Source organism: Grampus griseus, assembly GCF_964374135.1.
Source record: "Grampus griseus genome assembly, chromosome: 4".
NCBI classification, from domain to species: Eukaryota; Metazoa; Chordata; class Mammalia; order Artiodactyla; family Delphinidae; genus Grampus; species Grampus griseus.
The window spans coordinates 79,370,894-79,391,827 of record NC_138997.1 but is presented as its reverse complement, the minus strand read 5'-3'; the positions used below and the strand labels follow the sequence as shown (position 1 = coordinate 79,391,827).

The 20,934-nt window shown below is 46.9% G+C and overlaps 1 protein-coding gene across 8 annotated transcripts in view; it reads right to left on the bottom strand.

The window, feature by feature from the left end:
- The window catches only part of APBB2 (amyloid beta precursor protein binding family B member 2), a 374,441-nt gene that overhangs the window by 87,659 nt on the left and 265,848 nt on the right, over window positions 1-20,934 (bottom strand). For all 8 annotated transcript variants that reach the window (XM_082652792.1, XM_082652799.1, XM_082652791.1 and 5 more), the window contains 2 exons: window positions 20,724-20,809; window positions 20,569-20,629 (listed from right to left, as the gene is read on the bottom strand). In XM_082652792.1, coding sequence (XP_082508918.1) covers window positions 20,569-20,629; window positions 20,724-20,809 — 147 coding nt within the window. The remainder of the gene's footprint in view (window positions 1-20,568; window positions 20,630-20,723; window positions 20,810-20,934) is intronic.

Sequence of the window (20,934 nt, the reverse complement as noted above, 5' to 3'; positions counted from 1 at the left end):
GAAGATCCCACATGCCGCGGAGCGGCTGGGCCCGTGAGCCATGGCCGCTGAGCCTGCGCGTCCGGAGCCTGTGCTCCGCAACGGGAGAGGCCACAGCAGTGAGAGGCCCACGTACCAGAAGAGGCTGAGGAGAAGGAAATCCCCCCCTGAGCAGGGAATGAGTACTTCAACCCTTGTACCCGTCCCAGGTCTAGCTTTATTGCTCCAGGCTGGCCCTGAGACTTCTCAGAGGTCTAAGAGGGCCCCTACCACAAGGCAGTAACTAGCCCTGAAGTGGTGGTCTGGGTGCTCTTGTGCACACTGTCCATCCGGGGGCACCATCACCCTTCTCCCTCCCAACCCCTTACTCCCGGTAACAGAGCCCTGGAGGTAAGGAGTCTGCACGGGGGGCAAAGGAAATCAAATGTAATCCACTGCCTGATGCCTGTGCTCTCATCCCTCTAGGCCAGGGCACAGCTGCTCCCACTGTGTTCTGGGAAGGCCTAGGGTGGTTAGACTCTGGGACAACCTGTGGGAGGGGCTAAGGGGCAGCCAGTGCAGCGCTGAGGCCTCTGGGGCGCCTCAGCCCAGGTCCTGCCCTTTCTCTCCCATGAAAGGCTTTCTTCAATTAAAGAAAGGCCAGCGTCCCGTGGCAACGTCCACAGTGACGGTCGCTCATCTGTTACGGAGCAGGGTGAACTGTCACCACATTATGAGGAATTTATATACATTTAAAAACAAACACCAGAATGTCAATTTATTAATTTACAGAGGGAAATGTAAGTCTGACTGGATGCTCAGACTGGCCAACAGGAGGATTCATCCTCTGGAGGAAATCCACTCCAGTTTTAACCACCAGCCCGCCGCAGGCTGATGAGCAGAGAGGCAAGCAGAGGGAGCCTGCTTCCACGTCTTAATGGCCAGGACGCTCGGAGACTCATCGCTAGTGCAAGACACAGGCCTCCGGGTTGTGATTTAATACATAAACAGTCGATTGTATTAGTCATTTCCTGCCCAGGAACCAGGCCGGCATTATGAGGCCTATTTTTATCAATGGAAAAGTTGAGTGGAGGTGGGTTCAACCAAGAGGCTTAGCCCGGTATTTCCATAACGTCACAGAACAAATGAGACCTATGTGCATATTTAAACATAAACCTGCAGACATATCGCATCCGACATCTTCACGTACAATCGTCATCGTCTTTCTAGCCATGCCATTTAGCCAGTGCTTACTCTGTGCTGAGTATTTTGTACACAAAATTAAGAGTTTGGACTTGGAGGGGAAAGCAAGGCGGCACTGACATTTATAGATCATTTGCTCAACGCTTCATGCCTTACAGCACGTAGCACAACATGTTCTCACAACCCTACAAAGCAGGAGCTCCTTGTTATACATGTGAGAAACTGAGTCTGGAGAGCTGAGCTGAACTGCCCAAGGTCGCAGCAGCTGGAATTTGATCTGAGGTTCAGTACTCAAGGTGGATTACTGTCTTGATTTTACAGAAGAGGAAACCAGCTCAGTGAAGTGCAGCGAAGTGACTCAGCTGTGGACTGGCTTGATCCAAGGCCTTGTCTTGCTCTCACCATTCTTCGCTCTACGTTAGCTGTTCTATAAACAGGAGCACTGAATCCAAAGGAGGCTCCTTGAGAACAGGCCTGTTCTGTGGACCTCTGAATGCCTGCCACCCAAAAGAGGGTCTGGCACACGCTACATGCTCAATAAATATTTGTCGGACTTCCCTGGTGGCGCAGTGGTTAAGAATCCGCCTGCCAATGCAGAGGACACAGGTTCGAGCCCTGATCTGGGAAGATGCCACGTGCCACGGAGCAACTAAGCCCGTGAGCCACAACTACTGAGCCTGCGCTCTAGAGCCTGTGAGCCACAACTACTGAAGCCCACGCGCCTAGAGCCCGTGCTCCGCAACAAGAGAAGCCACCGCGATGAGAAGCCTGCGCACCCCAACAGAAAGTAGCCCCCGCTCGCTGCAACTAGAGAAAGCCCGTGTGCAGCAACAAAGACCCAACGCCGCCAAAAATAAATAAATAAATAAAACAATTAGTTAAAAAAAGTATTTGTCAAATGAAGACACGTGAGCTGGAGGCAGACCGAGGTACGGTGGCAAGAATGGACCGATCTGACTGGGAGTCCTCAACCTGGCTGGGCCCTAGGCTAGTCAATTGACCTAAGTTTCTGCATCCTTGGAGGGATAACGCCACAGACGCTGGTGAGAACTCAAGGGGGTGTACCAAGCACTGGTAGAGAGCCTGGCATCGCCACTTTCACCATAGCAAATGCATACAGCCTGGGTTATGAAGCCAGAGCATCCAGGTCTGCATCCCAGATGCCCACTTAATTCCTGAGTGATGCAGCTTTCTAATCTGTAAGATGAGACAATGATAGTACTTATGTCCTAAGGACCATTGGGAGAAATAAATAGTATGGTGCATCTAATGTGCCTAGAATGGTACATGGTAAGTGTTCAGTGTGTAAGCTATTATTATGATTAGCTCTAAATTATCAACAAATCTGATCTAGGGTATGCCTAGTGATATAAAAGTCATATAAAAATATCCATGTAGCCAGTAATGCGAGCTAGAGTCAGGTATCACGGGCCTCCAAGTGCCTCCACTGTGAAACCGGAGGGCCAGTCCTTCTGGAGGCTAATCCCTGCCTGGGGCCCAAGCCAGCCTTATCGGCTTATCAGGAGCCCCACCTTCACTAGCTGGTGGGGCCTTGACACAGCCCTGCAGACAGAAGCCCACATTTAAGGGTCCTGGGACACAGGCACTGAGGAACAACCTGAGCCCTTGCTGTGTTTGCAGCCCTTCTCTCTGGACTTCCAGTTGGTCCCTGATCCACACTCTGGGCACCTGGCTGGACCAAGAGTCCTGTCCTGGAGTTGAGTCCCCTGGCAGTGCTTTGTGCTAATGTCCCTTGAGGTGCCAGTGGGATCTAGACACCTCACTGTCATGCTGTCCCTCCGTCCCAACCCTGACTCTGAGCTAAAGACCACTGAGATGCTACAAGGACCGGCTCATCAGACGGGTCCCTCTGGACATGGAGCAAGACGGCCAAGCCTCTGGGGAGTACAATGTGGACCATTCCTACACTCACCCAAGCAACACGGACAAGTGTAGAGCTCAGTACTTTGTTCAACTGTTCAAAAATTCAAAAGCTTCCACGGAAGATGATTTCTTACATGATAGGAAACGGTGGCTCTCTTACGAAGGGAGGGAGGGTAGGCGCACTTCTTAAACCTGATGCCTGACATGTCCAACTAAGGCACCTATCAAATCCCACCGGCCAAACGCCCCATCACAGTCCCTCCTGGACAGCCCGACCCGCCGCAGCAGCCCAAGGCCCGGGAGAACTGAGTCACCACACAGCATCGCTGAGAATCAGAATCTGACAGTAACCACAGAAACTTCTCCTGGTGGAACAGCGAACGTGTTACACAAAAGGGAACTTCTTGAGCTGGAGACACCCGAATGCCAATAAAAGCTGAGTCTGTGGCAGTAACATCAGCTCACGGCCCACTCTCTCACAGCTTTAGTAAGAGCCCATGCCCGTCCAGGCCCAGCAGCGAGGCTGGCTGGAGCCAGAAGCAGCAGATGTCTTCACTCCTGGGAAACCATTGTTCCGCCCTGGAAGTGTGAGTGGTCTTTTAGTTTTCCCATACAGGAGTCTTGGAAAAGATTGAGAGGCAAGTCGTATGGTCCACATGGCTGATTTGCACTACAGATTTATATTATTTCTGTTGAGAAATGTTATTTGCAGAGAAAGCACAGAGTAAAACCATAATGAAGACTCAAGTTCTGCACATAAAGTTGGCCATTTTATCTCGCTGGGGCAAGCAAGATGGCCATGTGAGCTCTAGAGGGGATGCTGATCCAAAGGAAGGAGCAGAGAGAGCCTGAGGTCAGGAGACAGACTGTACCCTCTGCGTTGGGGGCTGGGGACCTGGAGACCTGGGCATAGTCGGGGCCGGGACACTGGGGAGACTGGGAGGTTACAGATCCAGTGTCAGCTAGTACCAAATCTATTTGCAACACGGAAAAATGCAAAATTCAAATAAACAGAGTACCATTCTTAATAACACTTAGCCAAACGCTGCTGTTTCTGAGGCGATTCAGAACGAATTTGATCCTCTTCTAAAATGCGCCCAATAGATGACCCCACTAAGAATGATACCACGTGGGTCTTGAATAAATCCTTCCTCTAAATAGCTCAACTGCAAATACAGTTGATCCTCATTATTTGCGGATTCCGTATTTGCACATTCACCTACTCTCCGACATTTATCTGCAACCACCTCCACATCAATATTTGTGGCACGTTTGTGGTCACTCGTGGACATGCAAAGACTGGCAAAAAATCTGGGTTGCATGTTCCCAGCTGAGGTTGAACAAGTCTTCTTGTTTCAGCCCTCATACTGCAAACGAGTGCCCTTTCCGTGGTCTATTTAGCACCTTTTTGTATATGTGCGTGTGCTTTTCCTTGGTGATTTCGCTGTTTAAAACGGCCTCCAAGTGTAGCACTGAAACGCTGGCTAGTGTTCTGGCGGGAGAAGGCTGTAATGTGCTTTCTGGAGAAAATCCATGTGTTCGATGAGCTTCACTCAGGCGTGAGTCAGTGCTGCTGACCGTAGGCTCAAGGCTAATGAATCAACACTATGTATTAAGTCAGGTGTCTTTCAACAGAAACACACATAACATTAGGTTATGTATTGACAGGCTGACAAAAATGTGACCAGAGGCTCGCGGGAACCTAACCCTGCACCTTCCCGAGGAATACTGTTTTTCAGCGTTTGCTAATTCAGTGTTGGCAGTGCCTTTACAGAGCTTCATAGACCCACTACAACAGTGAGAACCAACCATACCTGCCCTTCCTCCTAGAGCAAGGCCGGGGGGCGCAGGGTGGTGGAGGGGGACTGGATCACTCTAGCTTTCTGGATTTGGGTATAGCCGGTGTAGGTGGGACTAGGAACCACGGAGCCCTGGGCTCTCGTCGCTGGCCTCCAGGCGGATCCCTCCTCCCCGCAGGCTCCCCCTTACCTCCCTGGTTCCCTCCCTCACATCTTTCTCATGTCACCTTCTCAGGAGGCCTTCGCGGACTCTTTAAAACTGCACCCCCTCCCAGCACTGTCTAGCTCTTTTCCCTACTTTATTTTTCTCCCTATTTTCACCTAATGTATTTTCACCTCATGTATGTATGTTCCACTTTCTGTGTTTTGCTGTTTCCCTCTCTCCCCACACTGGGACACAAATTACATGAAGGCAGGGGCTTGGTCCGCAGTCTCCTCTGCCCCTAAGCACAGAATCTGATCGCTGTGAGGGTTAAATGAGTTCATACACATCAAGTAGGCTTTGAGCAGTATTTGGTGCCTGGTAAAAGCCATACTCATCATCATTATTGGGACTGATGGTAGTTTTTACTGCTGGCTTTTAAGAAAGTTTTTTTTTAAAACTGCATTGCTCACGAAGAAAGGAAAAATCTGCAACTTTTTACAGTGTCTGAGATGAATGCAGTAAACTCATAAAGCGGGAAGACCTACAAAGGCCTGAATTAAAAGCACAGCTGTTGATTGAGCACCCCTTAGGGGAGCATTCACCAGGTCCTCGCTCTTGAAGCTGACTCCTAGAAGTCTACACGGAACACGCACGGCCAGAGCCTTTGCCCACTGCACAGAGACCCGGAGCACGAGGGATCTGGGGATCCCGGAACCCGACCATCTCATTTCACAAATGAGCAGACCTGAGTCCCCGAGAGCACTGCACAGAGTTGCCGCTAACAAGAATGAGTGTCCGTCTTGTGCGGGGTGCAGTGGGCAGGGAAGTCTGTCCCTAAAGGGTTCCCTTAGTCACCGCCACTTACTGAGATGGTACCTGACCAACTGGAATCACTGTGTAATGCAAAGATGAAGTAAGTAGGAACACTCGCTATTCCACGACATTTATGGCAATTCAAGAAGAAAGAAGTATTTTAAGTAGTTGTTTTAAAGACTTTGCTTCAAATTAGCTATATTGAGTTTGTAGGGTAGGAACGCATGTTCAGAGAGCTGAGATATTAAAAAGGAGGACATTTCCAGCAATAGACTAAAGGCTAAAAACCTACTCCCAGAGGTGACAAGGTATCTGAAGAACAGACTATCCAGGACTCCATCTGAAGACAGATTGACCAGAGGCTCCTTGTGGCCCCTCCTCACAAGCAGGAAACACACCTGTGTCTCAAGTACACTCAGGTTTTATCCTGTGTGTGTGTGTGGACACAAGGAAAGAAGGAGCCTTAAGGAACCCTGTAGCTCCAGAAAGCAGAAACTTCTAAGACTTCCCTGGTGGTCACACGAAATAACCATGGAGAAGGGAGGGCCCAGAGAATGCTGCAAGGCAATGGATTCCCCAAATTCCAAGGGAAGTGACTGCAGATTGGATGCTGTCACAAAGCCTCGAGATGGAAGCAAGCAGCTAGTGGAGGCGAGCCTTGCTGGAGACTTACAGACGGGGGCAGAGAGGAGTTCCTGGCAGGAAGGGGCAGAGGGCAGAGGGAGGGAGAGAGAACTTCGCATTATTCAGGGTACATAGCCTCGGGGCCAGGGCACCTCGGGTCACGGCAGCTCCTGCTGTTGCCTGAGGCTCATGACTGCTGCCTGTGGGACCACTGCAGCCCTGCCCCCTGAATGGACCTGGGGTGGAGGTCCAGTGATTTGGGCCAGATTCAAGGAGAAGCCTCATTCCCAAATTCATCTCCCCTTTTCCTGGACTCTTACTGTAGATACTCAGTAGCTCATCTCTTAATGCTCTACTATTCTTTGAATTAATGCCACCTCCCCCATTAGCCTCTGAGCCTTGTTTTCAGAGCTGAACTCAAAGCTCTGCTTGTCCCCTTTGCTTGACTGATGAGGCCCATCAGGGGAAGTGACTCATCCAGGGTCTCCTGGCCTGTGAGCGGCCAGTACAGGTGAGCAGTGGGGTGTCCTGATTCTCAACACCGTACCCCTCTCCCAGGAGCCACATGAGGTCAGGGAGCCCTTGTGTGTGTTTTTCTTCTCCCACAATGCCCAGGTAAGTGCCACACACACCAGCAGCACTTAACATCTGTTGATTCATTTTTTTCTTCCAAGGAGAAGATGCAGGGTATCCTGAGAAAAATCACCAAAACTAATCAAAGTGCTATGAGTCCTGTGAATCGTAAAGAAAGGTGGAGGGAGCCTGGATTAATTTTCTCAGAGAAGAATGAGAAGCGTTATCGTGAAGCAGTTGAAAAAGTGTGGGGAAAATGCAACCCAAAGTCATCCTTCTACCTAGGGCGTCGAGCAAGGGGTAGGGGCTCTGGAAAGACAAGAAGAATCTGGAAAGCAGTAATGATGAACTTCATAAGGAAAAGAGATACTAAAACAAGAAACCCTCTACCAAGGGGGCTGTGGACTCTTCACTCCTGGGGCAAAGCTTTGAAAGTAGGATGTTAACTGTCCCCACTGATGTTCCTGTTTCAACAGAGATGACCAGACCAGAGACACGAGATTTATTCTGTACACAGGTTACGATTCTGCATGTAAAGTACAACCTCTGTGAAACTTACTTCATGTCAATACATGAGAACCTCAACCATCCCATTTTTCAAAACTTACTTCATGACAATACGTGAGAACCTCAACCATCCCATTTTTCGAACTGCTTTGGGAAGCGTCTTTACGTCTTAAAGGAGAAAGATGGTAGTTCCACTTAAGCACATAAAAGAGGACACAAAATAAAATGTATTTTTCTGTCTTGAGAATATCTTCACTTATTCACGATGTGGAGTGCCCTAGGGCTGGCGAAACCGCATTACCTTAACTCCACACAGCTTGCTCTGTGGGAACGGGGACCAGCCTCACCCAGTACACACATCACAACCCCGCCAGTACACCGTTAGCTCTGGCGCGCGCTCACCTCTGCGGCCTTGAATCTTTCATAGAGAGAGGTCCACAAAGAACGTTAGAGGAATGGGGAGGTTCCGTACGTAACGTGATGTCAAAATACGCTATGGGCCACTGGTGACTTTCTCAGCTTCCTTCCTGGGTCAAATTTTTCCCCCCATGTTAACTTTTAATAAGTTGAAAAAAAGATTTTTGGGAAAATGTTTTACAAATGCTACATTATTTATCAACTCATCTCGTGGACAATACGAGTACTTGAATGCTGTTAACGGCAGCAGGCCAGATTCTGCTGCAATCCCCCACTTTTCGGCAGTCTTTGTAATCTCTGAAGTCGCTGTAAATGCTGGGGAGAAGTAGCAACTAAGGAAGGAACAATCTGGAGTCTCCTGTAAAAGGGGGGCAACTTCGATGTCAATAATATGTACATAGAACTTTGGAGTAACTCTTCTTTTCTTAAAAGCTAGTATAAAGCTCCTGGTGGCTGAAGCCCAAAGCTTTTCAACCAGAACTCTAGAGGCTGAGACCAGCCTGGGCTTCTACCCGGGCACTAGCGCACTAGGAAGGGAAGGCTTGCGTTACTGAACTCAAGGGCTTCACTGCTATTCCAGGTGAACCACCCAGCAATTCTGAATTGATGAAGGCTTTACATAAATTCGCCCTAACATACAGAAAAAGGGGAGAGCAATATGCTCTACGTAAAGTGAGAAATCACACATACGCACGCACGCACAAACGGCAACGACTCAAAAACCTGGTTCAAGGTTTGTTTTGTCTATAAGGTGAGGCACCAAACACTCAATCCCACTGACACAAAGGAAATTCCTTATTCCTAACATCACTGTCTCCGTTCCAAAAATTAGATTAAAGCTCCTCGTATAACTTACATAAGCTGGTACTATCTGCATTTTCGTTAATAACCAGTGTGTTACGAGACATTTCCTATTTTATTTCTAAGGTCTAGAAAAAAGAAAGTAATGCTGCTTCACTTAAGCTATGACACATTGTAATACTGTGATCGCCAAAATGATTCCCAAACTAAATGGATTAGAGAGAGAGGGAGGGTGGCCTTAAAGATGGCATACTTGGGACTGGGCTCAGTCCCACACAGCCTCCAGCTGATGGGACCTACAGAGCAGCAAAAACACGTAAATCACCATGACTGACGGGGCTGCTGGGAACCATTACATCCGAATTTTTAAAGAAACTTTTGGAAGACCAAAACCATACGTCATGTTCAGCTAGTGCTGTACAGCAAAACATTGCTATTGTATAACATCTTACTTGGTCTTCACAGTAATACTATGAGTCTCCCGGACTATGCATTAGTACCATCCCATTTTACAGATGAGAAAAGTGATGTTAACAAAATCACACAGCTCATCCCCGACAGCACTGGGCCCAGAACCCAGGGATTCCAGCTCCTACTTCACACCCTTTCCCCTTGGAACATGGCCCTGCATTAGAGACAAAGACTCTAGCTGTTTTTTCCTCTTTTGTCATTCACCGGGAGTCAAGTACTTGGGTAATCCACTAAAAGACACACACATACACACAAAACCAAAACACACACATAAAAACATATTTTATTTTTCCTCTCAATCTTTCATACAGTGGCACATCTTCAGGTGAACTTGAGCTCATGGTATAGAACTCCCACACAACAATCACACAGGGACTCAGAGAACCAAACCAAAGGCATGCTTGCAAGACCACGGGAAGGCCCACCTACACAAGAGGAAGGACAGCCCAGAGGTTAAAAGCTTGGTCTCTGAAGCCAGACTGCCTGGGTTCACATCTCAGCTCGGCCATCTATCAGCTCCGAAACCGTGGGCAGGTCATGTAGGATTCTGTGCCTCAGCTTCAACTAAAAATAGGAGAAATAAAAGAACACAGCTCCTGGGGTTTGTGGGAAAGCAGGACAGTGGGAGTCCCATGGGAGTGTTTGCTACTGCCTTTTACAGAGGTGCTAGATAAGCCTGAAAGACAGAAACTGAGCTTACCGATAATGGCCCCAAACCACCTTGGTATATATGTGCCCCGTAACATACTAAATGCTCAATAACATCAGCAATCGTCACCGTATTTTATTATCAGAACACGGGCTTTAGAGTCCGCTTCACTCAGGCTCAAATTGCAGTTCGTCCATACAACTGATGTGTGATTTTAAGAAAGTGACGTGGGTTCTCTGAATCTCAATTTCCTCATCTGTAAAGTGGGATAACAACATCACCCGCCCCCTTGCAGGGCTGTTCCGAGAATCAGATGGCCCGCTGCAAGTACAGCACCCAGTAGGGTGCCCAGCACATGGCTGGAATCAGAGCAACGTTAGTTTCCTTCTCCGCCCAATCCTCTACCGTTGCCAAATGATGAAGGTCTACGCTGGATATCCATTCATTTTATTGTTTCTAGATCTCAACCAAAACAGGGCAGACATGTATTAGAATATCTGAAGAAGGAGAGATGAGCTTCATATAGTATTTGAGTTGCTAAGTGACACTGGCCTATAGCATTAGGTGAAGAGGGAAAACTGACATTTTCTATAAAATAGGTTGCTATAGATCTCATCTGAACTCACAGCTCTGAAAAAAATCACGGCTCTCAGGAGAAGGGCTTTTTGACAAATCATATATTCTTGCTTCTAGGGTCCATGTGTCATTTACATGGGCCAACGTTCCAGCTTCAGTAGAGACAGGGGTCACTTGCTGGTCAAACCTACCACTGGGAATGTGGCTGGAGCAGAAAAGTGGGCCCTGGGTGTGGACCTGTGTCCCCTTCCTGAGCAGCAGGTATGCTGAGAGAATGAGAGACTGTAAGGGAATCCAAAGAGACACACTTTTGCTCTGTGCCCACAGGAGGTGAATTGCAGTGTTGTCTGGCTGGAGACGTGGGGTAAGAATGTGCTGGTTTGGGCTTCCCTGGTGGTGCAGTGGTTAAGAATCCACCTGCCGAGGCAGGGGACACGGGGTCGAGCCCTGGTCCAGGAAGATCCCACATGCTGTGGAGCAACAAAGCCCGTGCACCACAACTACTGAGCCTACACTCTAGAGCCCGTGAGCCACAACTACTGAGCTCTTGTGCCAGAGTTACTGAAGCCTGCATGCCTAGAGCCCATGCTCTGCAACAGGAGAAGCCACCGCAGTGGAGTAGCCCCTGCTCATTGCAACTAGAGAAAGCCTGTGCGCAGCAACGAAGACTCAACACAGCCAAAAACAAATAAATAAAATAAATTAAAAAAAAAAAAAAGAATGTGTTGGTTCATCAGCTAAGCACAGTCTTAATGAAGTGATTTTTAGTCTGAGGATCTTTTAAGGTCAATTGAGTTATTTCTAAATTAATTTTTAAAAACTGAGATATAATTGATATATAACATTTGTGTAAGTTTAAGGTGTACAATGTGCTGGTTTGATACATTTATATATTTCAGTAAGACCACCACCATGGCATTCGTTAACACCTCTATCATGTCTCATTTTTATCATTTCTTTTCTGTGGTGGGAACAATCAAGATCTAGTCTCTTAGCAACTTTGAAGTTTTCAATACAGTATCGTTGACTATAATCACTACACTGTGCATTGAATCCCCGGGACTTACTTATCTACTAGTCGTAGGTGTGTCCCCTTAAACGACATCTCCCCAGTTCCCCTGTTCCCGGCCCCTGGTAACCTTCTACTCTGCTTCTAAGAGTTCGGCTTCTTTAGATTCCACTTATAAGAGACATCATACAGTATTTGTCTTTCTCTGTCTGACTTATCTCACTTAGTATAACACCCTCAAGGTCTATTCGTGTCCAAAGCTTGTCACAAACAGCAAGCTTTCTTTCTTGTGGCTGAATAATATTCCACTGCATATACATACGACATCTCCTTTATCCATCCGTCTGTTAATAAACACTTAGGCTGCCAATTTCAATTATCTATGGACTATGCTCAGTGAACTGATCTCAAATGTCTCCTTCAACAGGAAGCAACTGAAATTCCACATACAGACTCAAATCGTCTCTTTCTCAAGTCCAGTAACATTGTAACTGTCACTCTTAAATGGGATTACCATTTTTCTCTGCTGCATTACTTTCTTCTGCTCCTCTCCTCGGTCTGATTATCTCACCTTGCATGCAACTGTTGTTGAATAAATATATGTAGAATGAGTGGATGGATGGCTTGGTTACAGACAACTGTTGACAGCTGTCGCACTTCCTGTCAATTTAGAGACTGAAAATATGCAAACCTGACTATTAAAACCATTTCCTTAGAAGCACCAGAGCCCGGAGCAGACGGAGAACTCAGGCTCTGATCACTGTGGCTTCACACTTCAATAAGATTTTAAACAGGAGGCATAGGCCTGAGGGGACAGTGTGGCTTAGCTAAAATGGCTCAGTGTCTGAATTATTCTCATAGTCCTGTAGGAGGAACCATCACTTCTCTATCAATTTCATTAACTGCAAATAAATAAGAAATGTTCATGGTACTGCCTCAGTACCGGCACCGGCATTAAGTTCTCAGGCAACAGCCCAGAGAAGAGGACGCCTGGTATGTGTTGTCAAGTTTCTGGGCAGCCTCGGAAGGCCAGCTTCGGGACACCCTCAGGGCTCGACCAACTGGCTCTTCCTAGAGGACCCAGCCCTGCTCGATGAAGGTACCACTGCTGCTGCTTCTACCTGAGGCTGTCCAGCTCTGAGAATAGCCACGGCCCAGAATTCTCTGGCAGGATCTCACGGGGCCAGGTTGACACATCTGCTGCCCCTGCACTCTCAGGATGCCCACCTCCACCCCTGCTGCTGGGGGCCGCCCATCACCTCACCTGTTTCCTGCTTCCTTCCTTCAAGGGAAGAAGGAAGTCTGCCTCTCCTTAATTAGCCATCTAGGCATCTGCCCACCAGAGGGCGCAGCTGTCGACAGGTGGATAACAATGCAGCTCATTTCAACGGTGCCTTTCAAAACCCGGGGGCTCCCGTGGCTGCCAACTCCTCAACTGCTCATTCAGGCAAGCGTAGTGACCAGAAGTTAATAAGGGAAAGGGAGCCGTGGCTCTGCCAGAAACACGGCATTATGCATGGTCATGTTGGCAAATAAACGGAGGAAAACAGTTTTAGAAACACAAAAGCTGGCCTCTGGGCCCGGAGACAAAAATGAGTATCGAAGGCCAATGGCTCAGTGTCCAAGAGACAGTGAGTGTCGCCATGCTCAGTGGAAAAACCACGCTGGACCAGGGTCAGGAGCCTGGCTCGAGTCGTGCTCTTCCCAGACGAGCTGTACACTCTTGGGCAGATAACTCTGCCTCTCTGTGCTCCTTGCACCTCTCCTAAGGCTTGACTGAGATGGTCCTTATTTTCTCTTTGTGAATGTCGACCTGAAAGCCGTTCATGAGAGGATGAAATCTCATTCTGCCAGGACTTGGTATGTTCGTCATTGGCTCCGTGCCTTGGTTTCTTGATTCAACTGTGTTGACAGTTATGCCCCTCACTAAGGGCGTTTTCGCTGAATAACTAAAATGTGAGAATAACATCTGTCACAGACTGTAGGTCCCAAAGATGGCAGGAATAAAGCACCCTCTCCCCTGCATCCTACATGCTCTCTGCAGCATGACCCTGACACTCTCCCTCAAGAGGTAGAGTCTGTGTCTCCACCTTGGGTCTGGGCTGTGACTGCTCTGATCAACAGAACAGGGTGGAAGTGATGGGATGCCATCTTCTGAAACAGCCTTGTCTCACCTGGTGGCTTCAGGAAGCTTCCTGCTTCTTGGAAGCCAGACACCATGTGAGAAGTACACCTGCCTACCCAGAGACCATCACTGTGAGAACTCCAAGCCACACAGAGAGGCCCTGGAGGATGAGATGCCACATGAAGAGAGACAGTGGCCAAGGAACACTGAGCCACCAAGCACGTGAGTGAAGAAGCCATCTTGGAAGTGGATTCTCCAGCCCCACCTGCCCCCAGATGCCCCCATGTGGATCAAAAAGGAACTGCGCCACTGAGCCCTTCCCAAATTCCTGAACCCACAAAATTTATTTCAGGAGCAAAATCAATGGTTGCTTTAAGCTACCAAGTTTGGGCATAGCTTGTAACATGCGTACACATTAACAGACGACAGAAACAATGTTATCTGCAGTATTGGACAAATATGGGTGGGCCTCATCTTAATAGATCTGTTCCTAAAAGCATTTGCTGAAAATGAACACAAAATTACATATAAAATTATTTTTTAATTTTGAGCACTTACATTTACATTTTGGGAGAGAATCGCTAAATCCCGCTGCAGTGCAAGTACACTCATTAGTTTAGGCATCATCTCCTTCTGGAAAACCATATGCCACCCCTTACTCCCAGCCAGGATAGATGTCCCCAGCTCAGCATCCATGACATGATAGCTCAGCACTTAGCACAATGCACTGAATTTCCCTGTTTGTTGTCTGCCCCGTGAAGGCAGGGGACATAGCCGTTCCTCCTTGTAAGAGAAGAGTCATAACGTCTAATGCATAAAGTATGATAGAGGTGGTTCTAAGCACTTGACATAGATCTTATGTTTATATCAATTCACTTAATGTTTACTATAGTCTTGTGGGATAGGTACTATTATTATGCCCACTCTCTAGATGAGGAAACTGAGGTACAGAGAGGCTAAGTAACTTGCCCAAGGTCACCCAGCTAAGTAAGTAGCAGAGGCTGGCTTTGAATCAAGGCAGTCGGGGCCCAGAGTCCATGCTCTTAGCCACTGTAACACACAGCTTTCCTTTAACATTAAGCATTCAATAAATGTTTTTGACTCAATTAATGAATCAACAACAGAAATCAAACCCAAACTTCTCATACAGATCAGGATTTCTGAAAGAAAATAACCCGTGCCACATGAACAAAAATCAATTCTAAGAACTACATGCAAACATAAAAATCCCATACAAATGCTAAGTACTGCTAACGAATTTGCTACATAGACCAGAAATAAATCTGAATGAGAAAAGATACTCCCTACCCCTTCCTGTTTTATCTATTAGTGCTAATCTAGTCAGTAGCCACTAATATAATTATTTCAGGAAAATCTATGCGAATAGGAACCAAGGGAGGGCACAGATAAATAAAGCTTACAGATGAATATTAGAATCTCATGTTCATTCACCGTTCACTTCAGGACGTTCCTCTGTCAACTCTACTGACCAGCTGATGTGTATCACCTCTTTCTCTTTTCTCTCCATCTGGGGCAGGTTATAACAAAAGAGGACAGAGACAGGCAAAGCTTTCACGAAAACCAGTGCCTGGGAAAGACATCTCCGAGCAGCTGGGAACTGGCTGCAAGTGGCCATGACAGAACTGGGAGGTACTGTGTAGGAAGACTGCAGAGGATGCACAGAAATGACACCTTATTTATCTGGTTTCAAACTTTTTACTGTTGCTGCTTGACGTGTTGTGTATAGGCCGGCAGCATAAGCAGCGCCCGAGAGCTTAGCAGAACTGCAGTACCTTGTCCGGCCCCAGAACAACTGAATCTGGATCTGTCAATATGGGCATTGTAAAGTCTAAAGGCACTGCCAAGGGCCAGACCATCTGGGAGAGCCGGAAAGGAAGGGGGAGTCTGTCCTCAAGCAATGACTCTCCAGTCCCCCCCACCCTGCCTACCTCTGACATCCCTGCTACCTCCACCTCAGACACCCAGGCAGCCAGCGACCATAAAGCTTAGGGAAACGATCCCTGGGAGTGGGTGGGCACGACGCTCCCTTAGACCTTGGAGTCAAATACAACTAGGTTTGAGTCCCAGTTCCACCAGTTACTGGCTGTGTGATAAAATGAATTATTTACCCTGTTCAAAGCACCAGTTTCTCATCTGTAATATGGGGGAAACAACCACGGTACCTTGCGTTTGCAGGAAAATTGCATGTAGGTGCCTAGCACAGTGCAGGGCGTGGGCAGAGCGTGTGTTCAGAAAACGGAGCCAGCTCCCTCTCTCCAGCCCTGGGCTCAAACTACTCTTTCTTTCCTTCTCCAGATCTGGAGATAGACCAGACTGAACTATTTAATCTCCAGACGCCATAGATCAGGACTGCTCACTTCATTTCAGATCTGAAAATTTCTCAGAACCAGAAGTGACTTCTGAGACGATAACACATTCATCTTACAGCCGAGGAAGCTGAAACCCAGAGAAGTTCCCAAGAACTGCTTGGGAAAAAATAATCCTCCTTACCCAGTTCCCTTGTTGTGGATACCGAAGAACAGTGTTCTGAAAGCAGTTCTAATTACTTCTCCTCACAAATATCCTGAAAATGATTTGTTACACACTCTTGACTCCTGGTCAGAGGCCCAGGAGACCCACCTTTGAATGCCATCTCCACCACTCATTGTGGAACCCTAGGAAAGTTATGCACACAAATTTTCTGGGATTCACTTTTTCACCTGTAAAGGAGGACCATTCGATCACCTTTAATGTCACTTCTAGCTTTAAGCCATTCAATGACTTCAAATGAAATGCTAATTTCTTTAGGGACGTAATTTTAATACTGTCCACAAGATGGCAGAACACTTCCTTTACAGAAGTCTGAGCATAGCGAACACAAAGGAGAGGAAAGCACTCTAAGGTATTCGTACATATTTTTCAAAGCATTCAGTTTTCTACAATTTAATTAAAACTGGCTTTTATTTTAGGGTTAATCATTCTAGTCAAGCATTTGGCCAGCAATAAGCCACATGCCACGAGAAAAGGAACGTTTTAAAGGGCTAAATTAGGGTTCTAAGGTAGTAGGATGAGCCCAGGGGGCAGAGTGCAGAATCGTGGGGATTCAGAAGTGCAAGCTACCTGGCCGCTCAGACATGACTAGAAATTGCCTTCTTGATAAATGAGGCACAAGAGGCAACTATCTACAAAAAGCTTGTACACGCAGACATTTAAAAACATTTCACATGGAGCAGTGACGCAAAATAGAGAGAGAAAAAAATAATTAGAAAAACATCTTTAAGATTACAATAACAAAGTTTTGAATTTAAAAATGCAGAGGGACTAAACACCACGTACTGTCCTGAGTTAGATCCTGGAACTGAAAAAGGACCTAGAAGAACGACTGGTAAAATCAGAATAAAGTGTTTAGTTAATAGTTTCGTATCCCTATTCATTTTTAGGTTTGACAAGTGTACTACGGTTACGTAAGATAGGACCTTGGGGGAAGCTGGGCGATGGGTATACAGGAACTCTCTGTACTATCTTTGTCACTTTTCTGTAAATCCAAAATTATTCCAAAATAAAATTTTTATTTAAAAAATGCATAGAAAAATAAGGGCAAAAGACAGCCAAGAAAGGACAGAAACACGGAGTTTCATAATAAACATAGGGTTTTGTACCTACCAAAACAAATGTCCTATGTTGATGATAATTTAAGAGGGGGGAGTTTTAAAGTAGGAGGTAGTAGCTCACATGCAATAAAATAAGGTAAATAAGTAAAAATGACAAAGCCTAAAGAATAATGGGCAGTGGATAAAGGTGTCTTCTAGGGTATTACAGATGGAATTATATGCCGCCGTAGCCTTTTCTGAAAAGCAGTTTTGCGATAAATGACAGAAGCCATAAGTTCATAGCCTTTGACACGGTAATACCGTTTTAGCAACCTGTACCAAAGCAATGATTTAAAAGAAAAAAAGCCACCTATTTTTATGAAGTTGTAACTCTGCCCTGTAGTACTGGAAATTGTTCCTATGGCCACTGGGTGCCTAGACAGATTACGGTGCTATTAATTAAATGGAATATTATAATGGAATTAAGAATGATAAATCTGAGAATTGTGGAAAGGAATACGTGAAGTAGTTTTTTAAGAGCTCAGTACATGCAATGTAGTATCCTAGATTAGGTCCTGAAAAGGATATTAGTGGAAAAAATGGGAAAATGTGAATGAATAAAGCCTATTTTAGTTAATAAGACAGTATCAATATTAATGTTCAATCTTCTATGCCTCATTTTCCTCATCTGCAATAATGACAGTCAGCCCCTTGAATTTCTGTGAGGATGAGAGTCAACAGCAACGAAGTCTTTAGGACTAAGCCTGGCAAAAAGTTAGCACTCAATAAATATTCATTATTACAATTATTTTATAACAAAGCGCTAGAAAAACCATTATATTCCACAAGGAACTGAGATGCTTTTCCCTCATGCACAGTGTGATTCATAGAAAGCAGGGTTCTGAGACCCTTTTCCCCTCCCAACAGACTTAGGGTCCTCAAGAGTGACAGTGACCTTCTATAGCATGGGGCACCTTCAGAATCTCGGGTGGGATGGGGGCAGTTAGAAGCACGTGTAGTTTGCAGAGGTTTTTTTCAAGATTCTGAGATGCCCTTACAGGAATTCATGCCATTTACCATAAAAGTCCTCAGTAGAAATAATCACCTGGAGGTACAAAAATGGACCCAAAGGTCACTTTTCTTAACTATGCCAAGTCCTATGCTCTGAAAAAAAGTCCTGTGCTTTTTCCTCCTCCCCAGTCTGATCTGTCCTAACTCCATGTACTGTCCCAGTACAGACAGATGCACTGATTCTTCCCTTATGTTTTCTGTGGCTTGTAAGTGCTTTCATAAGTCTCCTCAGATCTTTTATAGAACAAAGAAGGATAAAAAATAAATAACACAATACACATGCTCTTTTGTTTAGAACTAAGTGCAACTTTAGTTACTTCTAAGAAAGCTGAGCCTCCTTATTAACATAAACAAATTCCTAATAGGTGCTAGAATAGACACGTTGGGAATAGAACAGCGGTAGATCAAGAGTTCAGTAAGCAATACCACTGAGGGGGAAAAAGAGAAAGCACCCTCTTCGGTAATAGCTCAATTACCTCCAATTCCCGCTACCCATTCAATCTCCGTTCCATGCATCACCCTTCCGGTCCACTATTGTCAATTTCACACTCAGCTTTACAGACATCACTGGCCCAGCCCTTCCGGGTGGAGAAAAATATTGCTGCTGCTCGCCCTTCCTCCTCCAGTCTTTGCTGATAGCCCTTATAAAACACTTGGTAGCAAAGCAAATTACTGACAGTCTGCCTTCCTGTTTTACTAGGTCCCTTCCCTTCCTTGCCATAAGATTTATCTTTAAAGGCCAGGGTGTCAGAGGCTAACCAAGAACTTGTTCAGAACACCGCTGGCTCTGGAGCAGCCTTAACCTGATCAGGCTGTGCTTAGAAGGAAGCTGAGCAAACTAGGAGCAACAGAGAAGCCCTGGGATTCTTACAGAACCAATGGCAATGTGGCAGCTTCCGGCCAGGGAGCCAAGGTTTTGAACCTGCACGGTGTTCCCCACTGAACTACTGCTACAGGAACCTATCTGCTGTTTTATTCGTAGACACAGATCTACTTTGGGATTCAGAAAAATATCTAGGTTCAGCTACATAATTTGCAAATGAAAATGAAATATGCAAAATGAAAACACATGGCCCCATGTTCAAAAAGCGGGGGGGGGGGGAAGCTGTAAAAAGTATTAAGACATGAAGCTTTATCCTTTCTTCTGCATTCTCTCTCTCAACTCCTAATGGTGTTTTTTGCTTGTCATTTAATGTCACCCTCTCTCGGGCACGGGGATACTTACAGGGTGAGTGCAGACCATCACAGGCTGCCCACCGCTACAGACCATCAGCTGCTAGGCCGATGCACCACGTCCTGGCCAGGGGTGGGGAAACTGAGCCAAGAATCCCCCTTCCCCGTGGACTCACCACCCCAGCCCACAGCAAATGGATGACCCTCTGTTTGCAACACCTGTGCCGGGACACGCTAGGTACCTGGATTGGGAGTGGGCGGGGCCTCACTGAGTCACCCGCGAACTCACTGCTGTGCTGTCCGCCTGAGCTGGGCAGGCCACTACCTTGTCCCCTCCTGAGACACCATGGAGTTTGTGTACCCGGCATCAACTCTCCCCAGGCTCACACCTAGCTCCCTACAGGGGTGGAAGGCAACAGTAACTGCTGGGTGGGGGGCAGGGATGGGGGGGGCAGGGCCTGAGGTGCCAAGCAGCAGGGGAACGGGCAGCTGAGAAACACTGCGCAGGTAGGGAGGTGGCGGGACTGTGTGTAAGGCAAGGCTCCAACCCCCCGGGGCACACTCCGTTGCCCCACTGCACTTCATCTACAGGGCACAGAGTCAAAGGTAAAAGTATGCAGAACGTCAAGAGAGCAACTGCACAGAAAAACACGGGGCCCTGATTCTCCGCGCAGGGCCCCGTGCAACTGTACAGGTCGCATACCTGTCAGCTGGTCCTGCTGGTTCCCCACCATGAAACAGGCCTGTGTTTAGGACAGGAATGAGGAGGAACTTTCGCTTTGCACAGGTGCGAGGCTGCCCTGGAGGAGGTGGGTGTGAGGGGTCTGTGGCACCTGTTCACCGCCCCTCCCATGGCACTGCAAGGCAGAGCCTGGCTTATCTTCAAAGGCTTCTGAAGCCCACCTGTTCGAACGATAATTTTAACTTACTGCGATGCACAAAGAACTGATGTAGTGAGATACAAGCAGAGTCGTGATGATTACAGAAATCCTCCCAAACCTCACTTGGCCGAGGGGTTTACTTTAATTGTTGGGGAGATTAGGAAAGAGAGAGGACTGAGGACTAATTCCTTATTAAGTGGCTCTGGGTTGATGGTTTGTAAAAAACTGGGCCGTTATCCAAAGTCATTATTTTGATGCAAGAATATTAACCTGGTCGCTGAAAGCACTTTCTTACAAACCTTAGCTTCTGGGTCACTGTTGATACTACAAGAATCATCATCATCAGCATGTGGGGCATTTCTAGAAAGAAAAACAGAAAATTGGACTTAGAATTCTATTGCAATCTCTAGCTGCACAAAGCCACTCATTACGGCAGGTGCTCTGAACGCCCTACCTGAGTTTCAAGGATGCATAGCGCAGTGTTGCTCCTTCAAACTCTTTTAAACTGGGGTCCGGGTTGACTGTGGCTGCATGCAAATCCTAGAGGAAAAGAGATCCCTGTTAATGTAGAAAGGGGAATGACCCAGTACATGGCCTCAAATATCAAAGGGGAGAGAAGTCCTCCCAGCACGAGGCAGAGAGTGTATGTGAGCTTAGGCAGAAAA